The sequence below is a fragment of the Elgaria multicarinata genome, chromosome 20 (assembly GCF_023053635.1).
Source record: "Elgaria multicarinata webbii isolate HBS135686 ecotype San Diego chromosome 20, rElgMul1.1.pri, whole genome shotgun sequence".
Lineage (NCBI taxonomy): Eukaryota > Metazoa > Chordata > Lepidosauria > Squamata > Anguidae > Elgaria > Elgaria multicarinata.
In genome coordinates, this window is record NC_086190.1 from 14,741,061 (window position 1) to 14,758,454 (window position 17,394).

At 50.6% G+C, this 17,394-nt stretch overlaps 1 protein-coding gene across 8 annotated transcripts in view; it reads right to left on the bottom strand.

Moving 5' to 3' along the window:
- The window catches only part of SAMD11 (sterile alpha motif domain containing 11), a 273,793-nt gene that overhangs the window by 96,649 nt on the left and 159,750 nt on the right, over nucleotides 1–17,394 (bottom strand). For 7 of the 8 annotated variants that reach the window (XM_063145111.1, XM_063145108.1, XM_063145107.1 and 4 more), the window contains exon 4: nucleotides 16,007–16,057. The exons of the other annotated variant lie outside the window; for it this stretch is intronic. In XM_063145111.1, the coding sequence (XP_063001181.1) occupies nucleotides 16,007–16,057 (51 nt within the window). The remainder of the gene's footprint in view (nucleotides 1–16,006; nucleotides 16,058–17,394) is intronic. 8 annotated transcript variants of the gene reach the window in all.

Genomic DNA, 17,394 nt, shown 5'->3' on the forward strand with positions numbered 1-17,394 from the left:
AGCCCGTGGGCACACAAGGGCCCCCCGGTCCCTCAGTGTGGACCCTGCCACCACTACACGAGGGATACACGGTACCGACAGACACCGATGTGCTCCCAGACACCTTTCATGGTGCCAGCCAAGGTCCCCTATCTGTTCCCCCCAAAAAACCGACTATTTTCTGCTGGGTTTGCTGTAAAATAGGTTTTTGTTGATGCTAAAAACAAGAGTTTAGAGTGCTGGGGCTCAGATAGGAATATAAGGATTGTATAAAATCTGTTCCATCTGCATTTTCTGGATTGCCATGTACCTTTTAGTCCAGAATCAGATTTTTCAACTTTCCAAATTTGCGTAAATTCGCATTTGTGTAAATTCTCACTTGCGTAAATTCGCACTTGCACAAATTCACAAATGCGTATTTTCACACTTTGGCTTACGGGGGAAATGTGCATTTTCAACTGGCATTTTTTTTTAAAAAAAAAATCTATCTATATAACGAAATGTACCTATAATTTGAGAAAGTTGAAAAAACAGTCTACAAGTCTACGGAATGCACACTTCCGGTCCACTGCAAAATCTGCAGGTCAGATTCATAGAAATCTGAACTCATTTGATTTCGTTGCTGGTGTCTCTGGCATTCCTAGGCTCAGACCCAACCTGTGCCTTATAGAGGAAGAGTCTTTGGGTCAGGTTACTTGTGCTTTGCCAGGCCTCCCATGGGAACCATTTTGTGATGGCCAGGGCAGTTTCTCAAATTGCCAAATGTGCCCATGCCCTCCCCCAAAGTTCCCTAAGCCTGGGCATTGAGCAGAGGGTTGAACTCGATGGCCTTATAGGCCCCTTCCAACTCTACTATTCTATTCTATGATAAAGTACCTGGAGGGCCACGAATTGTCCATCTCTGCCTTCTCGTCTTTGGTCCCCTTCTAGCACCAAAGTACGCCTTTGCAAAAGTGGATCTTCTTGCCAAAGTTTTTAAAGGGGAAAGAAAATATAAGGTGACAGGATCATGTTTCATGCGTTGTCCGGATTATTTAAGAACAAGGAAACGGAGGCGATGTATCAGTCAGAGCCACCTCAACGAGAGCGAACACCAGGGGACGGGGCACAGGCGTGTAAATCAGCCGGAGACTGCGCCAAAAGAAAAATAATGATCTTTTTATGGACGCCATTAAAAAGGGAACCCCAGCCTGGTCTATAAATACTGTTGCATCGACATGCCGCTGCCTGAGCAACCCTTATTTAACAGAAACTGGTGTGTAATCTCGGAGCTGTATGAATCTCAAGGACAGTTTGACTCATTTGGGGTGGGGGTGATTTTGGGGTGTGTGTGTTTTGTTTTGCTTTAAAACAAAAAAGGCAAACTTCATCAAAGCGAGGATCTTCAAGAGCAACACTAGGATCTGGGCATTCCGGAGTCAAGAACTCCTGAACGCCCTTTAGGGAGACAGAAAGCAAAGCGGGCCAGGCCGAAAAGAGTTCGCTAGCCAAGAAAAACCTTGCAAAAATGGAAATGCCCTTGGCCCTTTGATGGGCATGCTGAAAAGGATCAAAACTTAAGATTACAGAGGGCAAACCTCTAACATTACGGGCTTAAGACAGTGTCCTCGAAGGGTGTTTTAAACTTAGAATCATAGAATAGCAAAGTTGGAAGGGGCCTATAAGGCCATCGAGTCCAACCCCCTGCTCAATGTAGGAATCCACCTTAAAGCATACCTGACAGAGGGTTGTTCAGCTGCCTCTTGAAGGCCTCTGGTGTGCACCAGTGTTTCCCCCACCCACCCATTCAGTTTGACTATGAGCATGAGATGGATTTGCAGAGACGTTTTTAAAATCTCTTTTGGCTTTAAGACAGGGGTGGGCAACTTGTCACCCTCCAGATGTTTTGGCATAGAACTCCCATTATCCCCCACCAGGCTATGCTAGCTAGGGCTGATGGAGGCTGTAGGCCAAACCATCTCCAAGGCAAAAGTGGTCCGGCCCTGGTTTAAAGAGTGTGGTTTTACGGATGCTGCTAATGTGAATTTTTAAGAGCACAGGCTGTTTTTCTATTGATTACTTTAAAAAGCCTGGGGTATTTTTTTTCTAATAGTTACCCTAGGGGTATTAAGGGGATGGATTGGCCTAAACACGCACACACACACCCCACCCATGAAGCAGCAGCTATCAAAATTTAAGAACATAAGAACATAAGAAGAGCCCTGCTGGATCAAACCAAGGGTCCATCAAATCCATCATTCTGTTCACACAACCAGCTGTTGACCAGAAACCTACAAGCAGGACATGAGTGCAAAAGCATCCTCCTGCCCATGTTCCCCAGCAACTGGGGTAGAAAGGCCTATTGACTCTAACACTGGAGGTAGCATATAGCTGTCATGACTACTAACCATTATTAGCTTTATCCTCCATGAGACTAATCTCCTTTCAAAGCTGTTCAAACTGGCGGCCATCGCTACGTCTTATGTTAGCGAATTCCGCCGTTAAACTCGACACTGTGTGAAGAAGATCTGTCCTGAATCTCCCAACGTTCAACTTCATGGGATAATGACCCCACCGGGTTCTAGTATTTTGAGAGAGGGAGAGAAGAGGGCCCCAAAGGCAAACGCTGAATCAAACCAGGATGATCAGGGGTCTGGAAATAAAGCCCTATGAAGACAGACTGAAAGAACTGGGCAGGTTTAGCTTGGAGAAGAGAAGATGGAGGGGAGACATGAGAGCACTCTTGAAGTACTTGAAAGGTTGACACACAGAGGAGGGCCAGGATCTCTTCTCGATCCTCCCAGAGTGCAGGACACGGAATCATGGGCTCAAGTGACAGGAAGCCAGATTCCGGTTGGACATCAGGAAAAACTTCCTGACTGTTAGAGCAGTACGATGATGGAACCAGTTACCTAGGGAGGTGGTGGGCTCTCCCACACTAGAGGCCTTCAAGAGGCAGCTGGACAGGGTGGATTCCTGCTTTGAGCAGGGGCTTGGACTCAATGGCCTTATAGGCCCCTTTCAACTCTACTATTCTATGATTCTATGAAATTTGTGGGTTCCTCCTAGGGAAGAACATTTGAGGAATTATGAAGGAGGGGAAACACATTTTGATAAAAGTAGCATTTGTCATCACATCATCATCATCATCATCATCATCATCATCTACAGTAGGGGTTCAGAATTAGGCCAGTGGTCGTCATTAGATTTCACAGGCCAAAATTCAGTATCAGCTTGGAGACACCTCCACAGGCAAAATGTGTGAGGAACTACCTCAAAGAAAGAGTTCACCGTATCCCCCTTTCTTTTTGTCTTTCCTCGCGGGAGTTCGCAGCAGCGTAACATGGACGCCCTCATCCCCCATCCTCCCCTCCTTCACGTTCACCTCAGCCCCGTCACGTAGATTAGACTGGAAGGCAGTGACTGACAAAGTCACCCGACAGGTTTTGCGGCGGCGGAAGCCCGACACACGCAAAGCCGCTGCACCACAGTTAGTAGCGTTTGCCGAAAGTGGGGTGATCTGGCGTTTTGCAACGCAAGGGATATTACCGTCTGCCTTGCGTTCCTTTCTTTAAAAAGCTCCCCGCAGGTCGGAACCCACTAAATTTATTTATTCAAAGGAAGTAGAGGCCATGTTCCCGTGTTGAGAATAGATTTGGTACAGCTCGGCCAGCAGGAAGAACAAAGCATTTGGGGAGGGCGGAAAGGCGCAAAGACCGGAAAACATTCTGTGGTTGTGGGGAAGGGTCTTTCTGGGGAGCCCTGGGAGGTGGTCATATTGCCTCCGGACCGAAGGTTCTCCACCTCGGGACCTGATGCATTACATGAGCCAACAGTGTGATGTGGCTGCAAAAAAAAAGTAAATGCTATTTCGGGGTGCATTAATAGAAATATAGCTTCCAAATCATGCAACGTTCTGGTTCCCCTCTATTCAGCACTGGTTAGGCCTCATCTTGAGCATCTGAGCACCACACTTCACGAAGGATGCAGACAAGCTGGAGGGGGTTCAGAGGAGGGCGAGATGGATGATCAGAGGTCTGGAAACAAAGCCCTATGAAGAGAGACTGAAAGAACTGGGCCTGTTTAGCCTGGAGAAGAGGAGACTGAGGGGAGGCATGATTGCACTCTTCAAGTCCTTGAAAGGTTGTCACCCAGAGGAGGGCCAGGATCTCTTCTCGATCCTCCCGGAGTGCAGGACATGGAATCATGGGCTCAAGTTAAAGGAAGCCAGATTCCATCTGGACATCAGGAAAAACGTCATGACTGTTAGAGCAGTAGGGCAATGGAACTGAAGACCTAAGGAGGTCGTGGGCTCTCCCACACTAGAGGCATTCAAGAGGCAGCCATCTGTGAGGGATGCTTGAAGGTGGATTCCTGCAGTGAGCAGGGTGTTGGATTTGATGGCAACCAGCACAGGTGAGCCAGGACTGGGCTTTCATGTTCACAGTCAACTACCTGGCTGCTGAATTCTGCACAGGCTGCAGCTTCCCAACCATCTTCAAAGACAGCCTCACATACAACGCATGGCGTAGTGGTGTGCCGCGTAACCGAACGTAATATCGCATGTCCATCTAGGGACCATCAAGTCCACACACTAAAATGACCTAGTAGCACCACCGTCCACTTTCTCCTCAATGTGGCTATAAGCCACTGTTGTCCTCCCACCTGTAGCCGTCCTTTTTTTTAAGAAGCTAAAATATGTCTCTCTCTCCAAACGCCGAGGTCTTGGCTATCGCCGGACGAGTTCTGCAGCCCTGCCACCGTCTTGGTTGAGCTCGGCTACAGTCCCGGGACTTTTGCACAGCAAACAGGATTCGAATAAGAGGCCTTGACAAAACCCCTCGGAAGAGGCACTGAGTTGGTACCACGTCAGCCCGCCTCCAAAGCTCCCGGGAAGGTAAAACCAGGACCTCTGAGTCAGCCGAAAGAAAAGGACGGCGATCCGAGAGAAGCTGACAGCTCAACTCGATCTGAGAGGCCCCCCCTTCCCTCCCCCCTCCTCACACAGCCCCCCTCCCGCCCCCGGTGCGCTTATCGCCTCGCACACAGCACGACAAAACCTCCCTAATCGCTCGCTGCACGGCCAATACCTTTCTTCTCCGGTCGATGGCGGACAGAGCGGCCCCGGGAGGATAAAACCTGGAGATGAGCAACTCAAGGATTTGGGTCAAGGCTCTCCGGCTTGGCAATCGAGTGTCTAATCAGCGAGCGGAGGGGGAGAGACGGAACGGGGGGGGGACATGCTGCTGGGCGCAGGAGTGCGCTTCGATATCGAACCGGGGGGAGGGGGAGGCCTTGCATCCCGCGGCGAGGCTGCGGCGTTGTTGTTCTCATCCGGGATGCTCCGTTCGGCCTTGGGCAAGTCAACGTGACGAGGGTGAGGCTACACCGCCCTGCAGGGTGTCTCTCGTGTCAAGCAAGAGGTGCTGCGAATCCAGCCTTCGGATCTCTACTGGGATTTTAAGAATTCCTCTTCTCTTCGGACAGCGAGCGAGAAGCCCTTGGCTTCATTTGCGTCTCCTCTGCTCTGGGAAGATTCCCCCACCCCACCCCTTATGACGTGAGAGAGCCAATGTGGAGCAATGCTTAGTTTTGGAGACCTGGAGTTGGTCTGGGTTCAAATCCCTGCTCAGCGAGGAACGTCAGTGGCTGACCTTCGCTCTCTCTCAGCCTAACTTACCTCGTAGCGGAAGAGCTCCTGCAACTCCAGGCAGGGCTAGAAAAGAATCCTGCCTGAAACCCTGGAGAGACGCTGCTGCCAGTCAGTGTCGACAATACTGGCCTGACTCCACCTAAGGCGGATTTCTGTGTTCCTATTTAATAACACAGCCCTCTATTCAGAACGATGAGGACTGGAATCTTTGCACGTTCAAGGCCCGAGGTTCAAGGCCCAGTATCTCTAGGCAGGGTTGGAAAAAATCCAGCATGAAACCCTGCTGCCAGTCAGTGTCGACAATACTGGCCTAAATGGACCAAACGCTTGACTCCGCCTAAGGCGGATTTCTGTGTTCCTATTTAATAACACAGCCCTCTATTCAGAACGATGAGGACTGGAATCTTTGCACGTTCAAGGCCCGAGGTTCAAGGCCCAGTATCTGCAGGCAGGGCTGGAAAAACCTCCGTCGTGAAAGCCTGCTGCCAGTCAGTGTTGACAATACTAGGCTAGATAGACCAGGGGTATAAGGCCGTTCCCTCTATTCCTAGGATCATTTTGAGGATACAACGGAGGAGGGCGAGAGCAGGCCCTTGGAAGCTTCTGGGAGGAAGCGTGGGGTTAAAATCCCATATAATAAATAAGGTGTTTGCTCAGAGCCTGCGTAGGGGTAGAATATAGCGGGCAAGGAGGGCCATTTTCAGTGTTTGCTTGTTCTTGCCTGTTCGTTCCTCGGTTGTCTTTGTAGGCGCGTGGAAAGCGCCAGCACTGGGGTGGGGGGAACGTCAAAAAACCGGTTCGAGAAAACAATGGGATACCGAAGATGAAATAGTGTCAGCACGAAGAGCTGGGCTGTGCGTCATACATCCCGGGTGTGAGCGAGATGTTAAGAGTACCAGGATAAAACGCTCATGTCGTGGAGCCCCTTCTGCTGCCGAGGGCACTCCAGCCTCGCCAGAGGGCCCTCAGACGTCTTGTGTTCGCCTCGGCTCTCCGTCTTCGTCCGTCTCAACTCCGCCACGCTCCCTCGTTCACCTACACTCGGCCGCCTTCTGAAGTGTTCTTTGCATACCAAGGAGGCCTCGAAGAGACACCTTCTTTCCACTCCGGGCGGATGGAGGAGGAGCAGCTGCACTAATCCAAGCTCGGTGCCAAGGAGCAGCCTGGAGAACATTTCCCGGAGGTGGCAGAGGGCGGCGGGGGCGAGGAGAGACGAGGCCCCGATAAAATAAACCAAGGCTGTTCCTTCGGGTGGTCCGCACAGGAGGCAGTAATCATGACCTGTCGTTGGGATAAACCGTCTTCAAAGGCAGCCCTACGTAGAGTGCATTGCAGTAATCTAACTTGGAGGTTACCAGAGCATGGACAACTGAAGCCAGGTTATCCCTGTCTAGGTAGGGGCGTAAGCTGGGCCACCAACCGGAGTTTGTCGAAGGCACTCCGTGCCACCGAGGTCACCTGAGCCTCAAGTGACAATGATGGGTCTAAAAGAACCCCCAAGCTACGAACCTGCTCCTTCAGGGTGAGTGCAATCCCATCCAGAACCGGTAGAACACCCCCCATCCTGTCAGCGGAATCACCCACTAACAACATCTCAGTCTTGTCTGGATTGAGTCTCGGTTTATTAGCCCTCATCCAGTCCATTGTTGCAGCCAGGCACCGGTTCAACACATCCACAGCCTCAAGAGGCAGCTGGACAAGCATCTGTCAGGGATGCTTTAGGGTGGATTCCTGCCTTGAGCAGGGGGTTGGACTCGATGGCCTTATAGGCCCCTTCCAACTCTGCTATTCTAGGATTCTATGACTCCTGCTGAAGATGAAAAGATCCGGGTTCTAGTCCCCACTCAGCCATGGAAACCCACTGGGTGGCTTTGGGCCAGTCACAGACTCTCAGCCCAACCCACCTCACAGGGTTGTTGTTGTGAGGATAAAGTAGAGAGGAGGAAGAAGGATTATGGATGCCGCCTTGGGTTCCTTGGAGGAAAAAAGGAGGGATATAAATGCAATAAGAAAGAAAGAAAGAAAGAAAGAAAGAAAGAAAGAAAGAAAGAAAGAAAGAAAACACAGGAATCTCCCTCTCTTGCTTTAGATCAGGGAGGGGCAACTCGCCACCCCCGCCAAATTCAGTTCCAGCTGGGGAGGGGAAACAGGCGAGTTGATTGTTTAAAATACTACGGAGCACTAAAAGAGTCAAACGGTGCCTGGGGGAGGCACCGACCGGCAGCAACAGCCCCCTCCAGGGTTTCAGGCAGGAAACGGCCCTCCTAACCCTGCCAGCACCGAACCTGGGGCCGCCTGCATGTGAAGCAGGGTGTGCACCCCTGTGGAATGGCTCACCATGTGAACAGAACGCGGGATGAGATGGACCTTCGGCCTGATCCGGAACGGCTCCTTGGATGTCCTTACGAGCCAAGGGCGTTGCTGAAGGAACGGGGCTGGAAGCAGAAAGGGAGACGGCTTCGGTGCAGGGGTGGTCCAGGCAGGAGTTCGAGGCACAAGGGGACATTTCGTTGACGGAAGCAGGAGACCTTTTACGTGCAGAGTCAAGTCTCCAGAGCAGCTCTTTCTTGCCAGAGTCCTTCGGAAACACACACACACACCCCGCCCGCTCCACCCCTTGCTATCTATCTCCCATTGGCTTGCCCGACACGACCGCTGCCGGCGCCTATAAATCTTCCCTCTCGACATCCATCAAGCACCTACGTTATCGATCATTCCCTGACCACAGCGCGATGCGGCTATTAATACAAAGACTCGCTGGCGACAGCGCAAAAGGCGAGCCGCCCCTGAACGCAGGAGCGCCCCGGTGGATTTCAAGCTGTGGCCCGGGAGCCCCTGGGTTCCTAGGGGAAATGGATCAGGGCTTCTTCCTTCCCTCAATGAGATGGCTTTTAATAAGTGGACCCCGCTTCCCTGAAAAAAAGACAGTCCGCCCCCCCCCCTGCAATTCGCAGACACGGAACAGCGTGGAGAGCCGTCAACGGGACACTCTTCAGTTCTGGTGGGGCCCTAAAGAATTGGTCCCAATCACTCACATTTTATTGTGGGGGGAGAGATCGCATCATCATGCCCTTCAGAGTTTTCATAGAACCATAGAACAGTGGAGTTGGAAGGGGCCTATAAGGCCATCAAGTCCAACCCCCTGCTCAATGCAGGAATCCACCCTAAAGCATCCCCGACAGATGGTTGTCCAGCTGCCTCTTGAAGGCCTCTAGTGTGGGAGAGGCCACAACCTCCCTAGGTCACTGGTTCCATTGTCGTACTGCTCTAACAGTCAGGAAGTTTTTCCTGAGGTCCAGCCGGAATCTGACTTCCTCTATTCTTGAGCCCGTTATTCCATGTCCTGCACTCTGGGAGGATCGAGAAGAGATCCTGGCCCTCCTCTGTGTGACAACCTTTCAAGTATTTGAAGAGTGCTCTCATGTCTTCCCTCAATCTTCTCTTCTCCAGGCTAAACCTGCCCAGTTCTTTCAGTCTCTCCTCATAGGGCTTTGTTTCCAGACCCCTGATCATCCTGGTTGCCCTCCTCTGAACACGCTCCAGCTTGTCTGTGTCCTTCTTGAAGTGTGGAGCCCCTAACCTTTCGCTTCCAACCTTTCTTCTTATTGAAGCAAGTCTGTCTTGAATCATGGAGTCTAGCAGTGACTTGGACATGGATATGGAAGCGACGAGAGGACGCTCCATGCCCAAGTATCTCTGCCGAACCAGCCTGAAAGGCCAGAGAACCCCAAACCCACATCAGTCCCTACAGCCCCCAAACCTAGCTCCAGCATTGCCCCAGAACACCCAACTCCAGAGCTCCAAACTCCCTGAGTCCGCAAATAAACAATTAATACAAGGGCAAACATGGCAGATTTTTTTCCTATCTGAAATTTTGAAATTATTGGGAGTCAGGGAGCCTTGCTGACCTACTGCAGATCACCCAGTAGATCTCGATGTACCTTCTGCCTGCCGTTGGTCTAAACAGACCACAGACACACACACAGACACTTAACTACAATTTCCAGGAGAAAGTATTACCCTTAAAACAGAATGTCTGCTGTGTAGATATGGCATTAGAAAGTCAGACTGTCTGTTCACACAACACGCTAACCCAGACTCAGTGGTTGAGTTTAGATTGTTTGTTGAACCGTGGTTTGTTAGCCGAACTGTGGGTTAGCATCTTGTCCAAACCCAGGATTTTTTCTGCAGGGTGGCTTGTTAATCATCCTTAACAACCCAACAACAAACCATGGGTTCTCACCTGCCAAAGGAAGTGAGGCAGGTGGCTACTAGGAGGAGGGCCTTCTCCGCTGTGGCACCCCAGCTGCGGAATGAGCTCCCCAGACAGGTCCGCCTGGCGCCTACACTGTACTCCTTTCGTCGCCAGCTGAAGACCTTTTTATTCTCAGTATTTTAACACTTAATTTTAACATAAATTTAAATTTTACTGTTCTAACTCTGTATTTTAATCTTATATCAATTTTTGCTGCGTGGTTTTATCCTGGTTGTGCTTTTTGTACGGTATTTTGAATTTGTGTTTTTAACCTGTTGGTTGTTTTATTATGGTTTTAATTTTTGTGAACCTCCCAGAGAGCTTCAGCTATTGGGCGGTATAAAAATGTAATAAATAAATAAATAAATAAATAAAAGGTGGCTTGTTTGAGAAAAATAAGCCACACTGCTTGGTTTAACAAGCAACCCTGTGGAAAATGTCTTGGGTTCAGTCAAAATGCTAACCCGCGGTTCAACAACAAAGTGTATATTAGGTGGAACCAAACAGAGAGAGAAAGAGGAAGAGGGACATTCATGTTAAATTAAAAATGTTTAGTCCCATATTGCAAATTGGGATTATAGAGGCAGGGGCAAGTCTGAATATTCTGATATTTCTCAGAATATGCAGAAAATTCTCTGAAAAGAGGACAGGAAGTCTGAAAAACCACACAGGTACCCAATTCCTTACTAGGGGCACATCAGCCAGAGGTATTTCCACCGGATCTCAGAGATTACTTTTTCTTTCTTTTTTAGTAACGTTAAAATCTCTTTCGGTTTAAACAACGACGCAAGTCAATTTATCACTCACTCGTCGGCTATTATCTGAAAACCAAACAGGTGTGCCGGCAAAGAAAGCACGTTTGTGCAGTGGGGGGGGGGGGAGGAGCAGGGGGGGAGATCCTCTTTACCAGAGGGCCTCCTTCACATGACCGGTTCTTTCAATTGCCAGCCAGTGGGTTTGCTTGTCAGACGTTTCCTTGTTTACGTTGGCCAGGCCTACAGGAAGAACGTCCTGGAGTGGAGGCTGAGCAACCTTGCCAAGGCAAAGATGATGTGTTTTTCTAAAAAAACGTTCTCTTTTGGGAACTTTTAAGAACGATCCAAAGAAAATCAAGTCACCCTGGGCGAAGTCTCGGAAAAGCCAAGCGCGAGCCTGCCGCGGAGGTCTGTGAGCGAACGTGAGCTTCTAGGAAAGCTTCTGTAGAACTGGTTGTGGGATTAAAAGAATAAAGAAGAGATGGGTGGAGTGGATCCCATTTTATCCCCCAACAAGGGAGATTAGCAAAGGATGACTATCCTAAGGTCACAGAGTGCATTCTGTGGCTGAGGCATCTTCTGAACCCGGGACTCAATGGACCGTCCAATGATCGAGCCGCTAAATCACATTGGAACTCTCTGAAGCAGGAGTGCAATCCAGGGTGGGGGAATCCAGCCCTCCTGAGATCTCAATTTGGCCCTCTGAGGTCCTTCAGATGGCCACACCCCTTTCCGAAACCCCACCCCCTTTCCCCTACCACAGATGGTGAGCTGGTTTCCCGGATTTTGCAGTCCGTCCGTCCCCCGAATTCTAAAAGGCCGAAGAGCCTCTTCCTAAGGCTTAGTTATAGGGAGTATGAGCTTTAAACTAAAATATGCCGGGATTTTTTTGGGCCCGCCCCTTCTTCGGCCCCGCCCACCAGCGGAATGCGGCCCCCGAGAGCTCGGGCTGAAAGTGGTTCCGCACCTTTGCTCTGTAGGCCTGAGTAGCAACTTGGGAGGCTTTTAAGAAGGCAAACCAGGAACCCAATATTGTTCATAGGAGGAAGCTAGTCCATGGGGCATAGACACACTGTGGGATGATTTGACAGCTGGATAGTCTTGCCTTTGAAAGGGGCACAGGCTGGAACAGCTTCTGTTTTGGGTCCTTTCTAACTCTATGGCCGGGTGCAGACCGTAGACTTAACCATAGTTAGCACTAACCACAGTTTGTTCATTACCTGTAGTTAAGACTCCACAAAGCAAAACCACGGTTAGCTCAGCAAGCTACGTTTTGCCTGGGAGACACCAACAAGTATTGCTTGTCACCTTGAAAACAGAGAGGATCGATGGGGGACGGGCTGTCTTAACCATGGCTTAACCACCCAGCACCCACTCTCCTGAGGATTGGCTTTACACATAAACATGGTTAATACAAATCATGGTTTGCAAACCAACATCAAATCAGGATGTTGGTTTGCAAACCGACGTGCTGATTTGTGGCCAACACTTCACTACGACTTAGGTACTCAGGTACTAATGCTTGGCCATGGTTAAGGAAAACCAGTGGTTATGTCTGCATAGCGCCTATGATGCCACGAACGGTCTCCAACATGGCGCCTGTGGGCACCAACCTGCCCATGGACACCTCTCTCGGTGCCCACTATGTTCCCTGCTCCTCCAGATTTTTATGTTATTTCTTAATTGTTTTCTTAACCATTTTTTTCCTAATTGGTGGGCTGGCATGCTTCAAAGAGAAGTTCTCCCCCCCCCCCCCTCACCACAGTCATCTTTATTTGGGTTCAAAAGAATGGTTTTGCATTTTGGAGTGGAGACCCCATCTCTGTACGTCGGTTCTTGGGTAAGTTACTTTTCTTTTTGTCTCACCACTTTGCCTTCTCAGTGTTGAATGGCTGACTGTGCCCACCATGGCACAGCCGTTTTACAAATGGGCAATCCGCCCATGTGGCAGCCATTTTGTGAGGGCGCCCACATCACACTCTCAAAAGGTTGGGAGCCCCTGATTCTGCCACCGCAGGATCGACCGCCTCATATAAAAAACTCTGCTCAACCGTTCCAACCTCTTTAAGGTCTCAGGAAGGGGAAGAGACATCTGCCATTTTTGCTGCCATTCCTGTCCGCCGTTTAACCCGCCGTGGACAAAACACGAAACACGCCAATCGGGCAGAAAGCGCAACTTTGAGAGAGCCGCTCCCTTCTCCGGCCATTTCTTGACACGGCCAACTCTCCCTCATGAGGGGCCTTAATTCTAGCAAGAGTCAAGTTTCTAATCATTCCATTTGGACTCGCAAAAGGGAAAAACAGGAGTCCTCAAGTCCGCCAAAGACACTCCGCTCCCTGAAGCATTCGGCCTTCGGAGTATCGTCTTGACTTTGAAACCTGACAGGCCTTTGCTTGGAGAAAATAAGAGAAGGTGGGATGGTGGTGAAAGGAACCCTAAAAGCACTTCATTTACCAAGCAATTCTGAAGCCTTTTTTTGTTTTAACGAAGCGTCGGAGAGAACGAAGCGTTTTTACAAAGGGAATGTCACCACACGGAGCCGCTTCCTTTAAAACTAAAAAAAAGGGAGAAACTGCACTAAAACATCAGCCGCACGTTAACTTCAAAGCGCTGCGGAGAAAGGATTACCTCGGGAGATTGCAATCTTTTCCCCTTTCAGGAAAGCGGGGAGGAGGGGAGGGGAGGGGAGAGGTTTCGCCATGTTGGGTTTTGGCGCCGAGAGCAAGGGGCCTGTTTGTACCTAATTAAACATTCTTTCATCAAGGACAACAGAGACAGTGACTCCAAGGTGACCAGACTGCGCAACCGGAGGGGGGGGGGAGCAAGCCAGGCACCTTTGCAGACGTGGAAAAGGAGATCAAAGGGAGGGAGAGGGAGGGAGGGAGGCAGGTAAAGTCAAGTCAGGCTGTTCCCAGGCGCGCTGGGGGAAAGACAAAAGCAAAAAACGAAAAACCCCAGGCGCACAAAGGCGCAGTGCGCGAAGCGGCGTGGGAGCCGTCTGGGATGACTTCAGCTCCGGTGCGCCGTCACCTCTAGGAGAAGGTCAGGGGAGGTTTGCAGGCGACACTGCAAAACCTTGCACGCCCCCAAATAGGGTCAAAAGTTTTGAACTTGGGGAGGGGGCTAACATGGAGGCAGAAGACAGCAGGGCCGTTTCGGCGGAGGGGTGCGTGTGTGGAAATGAAGGGGAAGGTTTGCGGCGGCGAGGGGGTACACCGGTGGGTTTGGGGGTTTTCCTCTTCGAGGGCTCTCGCCCAGAACGCCCCCAGATGTCGTGTCACGGCTGACATTTGGGAGCTGCCGTAGCACTCCAAATGGCCCGGAGCAACACTATTTTTGAAAGATTTGTGTGTCGTGGGGGTAGCCACGATATGGCAATGATTGAGAAGATGAAGAAATTCCTCCCCCTCCGCCCCATTACGGAAAAGGCCCATTTTGCCAGTCAGCAACGCCATGGCAAAGGGAGAGTCCATTTCAGCTCCGCATCGCCGTATATTCCAGCACAGCTTTCTCCTGCCTGGTGCCCTCCAGATGCCTTAGACTGGCGGTCTTCCACTGGTCCAGACCTGAAACCCACCCTGGGCACCCAACCTGCAGCACGGGACACAATTCTACAGTTTTCTCCATGCTCAATATGACGGCAGCAGCATTGCCGCCACCCAGCTGGAGCGATCGCATGACCCGCTTTTGGGTCACGACCTGCCAGTTGAAGACCGCTGCCTTAGATTACATCTCCCATCAGCCCCAGCTAGCTTCGTGAATGGTCAGGAACACTGGGGAACGCTGGTGTAGCACGCAGGAAAGGAGGCTTCATTCCCAACGGTGGAGGTCCACAGGGAAAGGGAGAGGCTGAACCCCCACCATAAATGAACCCCCCTAAGTTAGTGATGCAATTCATTCTCAGGGAGGGGGGGTGCTGTATGTCGGAGACAGCACTGAGAAGGCGCAAAGGGTGTGTGTGGGGGGGTGAAGTCTCACCCTCACTGACAGATTCCACACAGGGTGTGCCCGCACTCCCCAAACAATCCTGACAATTTGGGATGTTGGAGGAATCTGACTGGGGGTGGGTGGAGCTCAACACGCCTCCCTCGGTTCAGAACCCCGGACTGCGGTCTGTTTTCTACAATATGCATCAAGTTGGGGCAATTTCTGTATTCGTTTTTTATTTGCGGGAAGAGATTTGTGCAAACCGTGCTTGCTTCGGGCTGCTTCGATTCAATTCGGATCGGTTTCAAAGCCCTCCGAATCACGGATTTGGATCCGAAGCGACGCACAGCCCTAGTGCGGATCTCTATTTAGGCAAATAAAATTAAAAAAAATATATATGGAAAATGTTCCCAGAGTTGGGGAGAAATCCACGGCTTGGCCCTCAAACGTGAGCTCAATCGGCCATGCCAGATAATTCCATGAACCCAAAAATGAAACGGATTTCCCACAGCCCTACTCACAATATACAACACTACCCCTTCCGCATGGGCAGCGTGCACCACAGACCACAATGACGCGCCTTTACTTCCCAAGAACAGGAGCAGGCAATCCAGCACCCTCCAGATGTTTTGGTGTACAACTCCCATAATCCCCAACTATTGGCCATGCTGGCTGGGGCTGGTGGGAATTGTAGTCCACAACATCTTGTTCCTTTATTTACTGAATCACACCCGGCTCTTCTACCCCACGAAACGACCCTCAAGACATCTAAGGACAACATGAGCCACCGTTTAAGAGAAAAAAAGTAACAAAATCAATCCTAAAACAAATACACTTTAAAAAAACACGCACACACAATTAAAAGCAACTACCCTCATTTGCAAAGTTTTTTTGTGCATTTAATGTGCTTTTAAAACGACCCATCACCCCAAATTGGACTTTCTGGTAAGTACAGTCAGGTAGCGAGCTCGAATGGTATTCTAGCAAAAGCAGGGCTAAGGAGAAACAGCAGCCATTGGAGAGGATGGGAACAGAACCGTTGGTCTACAACCCCCATCACCCCCAGCCAGCATGGGCATTGGGGATGATGGGACTTGCAGTCCAACATGAGGGCATCAGGTTGGGAACGGCCGCCCTATTGCTTCTCCACTTGCCAAATTCTGCACGAATCTACACGATTCACATGCTTTACCTGCCGATTTGGTTCCGTAAACTATTCCTTCATCCCTGCCTGGGGCTGACTTTCAAAGAGAAGGTTGTTTCCTCTGCTTCCCATCCCACCTCCACCGGAATGCTGATTGTCCAATAAAAGCACAAAGGAAGGAAACGAAGAAACCAAAACCACACCGTTCGCCCCTAAGAAGGGCCTTCCGCATTTCCACCACGTCATTTCTAACGCCTCGGCGTGCAAACTCTCAGCCTACCACCCTACAAAAGAACGGGCCCAAACTTGGTACCTGCAAGAGGTCTCGCGGAAAGAGATGTTCAGATCCCAGTGCGCGTGTATCCTGTTGAGAAAGGAGGAAAGGGAGAGAAAGAGAAAGAGAAAAAGAGCTTTTCAGTCGCAGGTGCCCAAAATTACATTATAGCTTAAAGAAGTGCATTTTGGAAGAATTCCTCGTCTTCTAACCACAGTCGAGAGCATCTCGTGGGACTGCAGATGTTTAGGCCTACAACTCCCATCATTCCTCGCCGTCACAGGAAGGATGATGGGCATTCTAGCCCCAAACATCTAGAGGACCACCAGCTGCCCACCCCTGGGCTCAAGAAATCGAGGGCGTCCTCTCCCACTTTTTAGCATCAGAGGCACAGTCCTATATCGGCACAGAGGTTAATCTAACCGTGGTTCCCTTTAAAGCAGGGCTTACAAACAAGGTTTAAACTCTGGTTTAAAGCTAACCTTAGCATTCCACTAGCAGGCGGGGCAAAAGATTTGGAGCCACAGAGACAGTGCCAAAATGCCAGCACATTTTAGCTTAAACTGCTCACTGCCAGTATCTAAGCAACTAAGGAGAGGCATTTCAACCTTTTTTAGAATTGGGGGGGGGGGGGGAATTGCACAAAAGCCAGAAAATCGCCAAACGACTGGGAGCTGGAAGAAATGGGTCATGGCCAGGAGGTGGGGAGTGGCCTTGCAAAAAAAAACAAAAAAACGGGGACACCCCCCCTCCCAGGTTTGAGTTTTTGCACTCTTGCACTACAGCTAAAAGGAGGCAGCCAGACCATTCAGGGTGGGTAGGGAGGAAGCTAACCAGGGAGGGTGCCGGGCACTCTTAACTCCAAAAAGATCAGGAAACGTTATGCTTGCACCGGGAGAAAGCGGGGGTTTGCCTCCTCCTAAAACGGAGTGATCTGGGCTGCGCTGGGGGTGGTGGGTGGGGAATGGCACGCGGCCAACGTTCAGAGGAGAAAGGAGGCGGGGCGGGGGTGTTCGTGAGAGATGGTGTCTCAAGAAATAGGATGAGCCTGCAGGAAGCAGAAGCAGCCAAGGCCTGGCATGTGTTAAGCAAGCCCCAAACGCTGCCCGCCTCCCCGCCTCCCCTCCAGCTGTAAATAAATCATTAGCCCTTTTCCCCACCTCTGAAATTAATTCTGCATGTTCCGCCTGCAAGCTGGAGAGACAAGATTCCAGACAAGAGGCAGCCTAAATTTAGATGCTAACAGGCGGCGGCGGATGAGATTTTTTCCCCACCACCACCGCCGCCGCCGTCGGCACCAGGTACCGGGAAGGACCCTCCCCCACCCGGCTGCCTCACCCGCCCAGCGTCCTGGCTCCTGTCATTTCAGGGAGTGGGATTGACTCGATATTTCGCAGGCAAGCCTCTAAGGGCTGCTTCAGGCAACT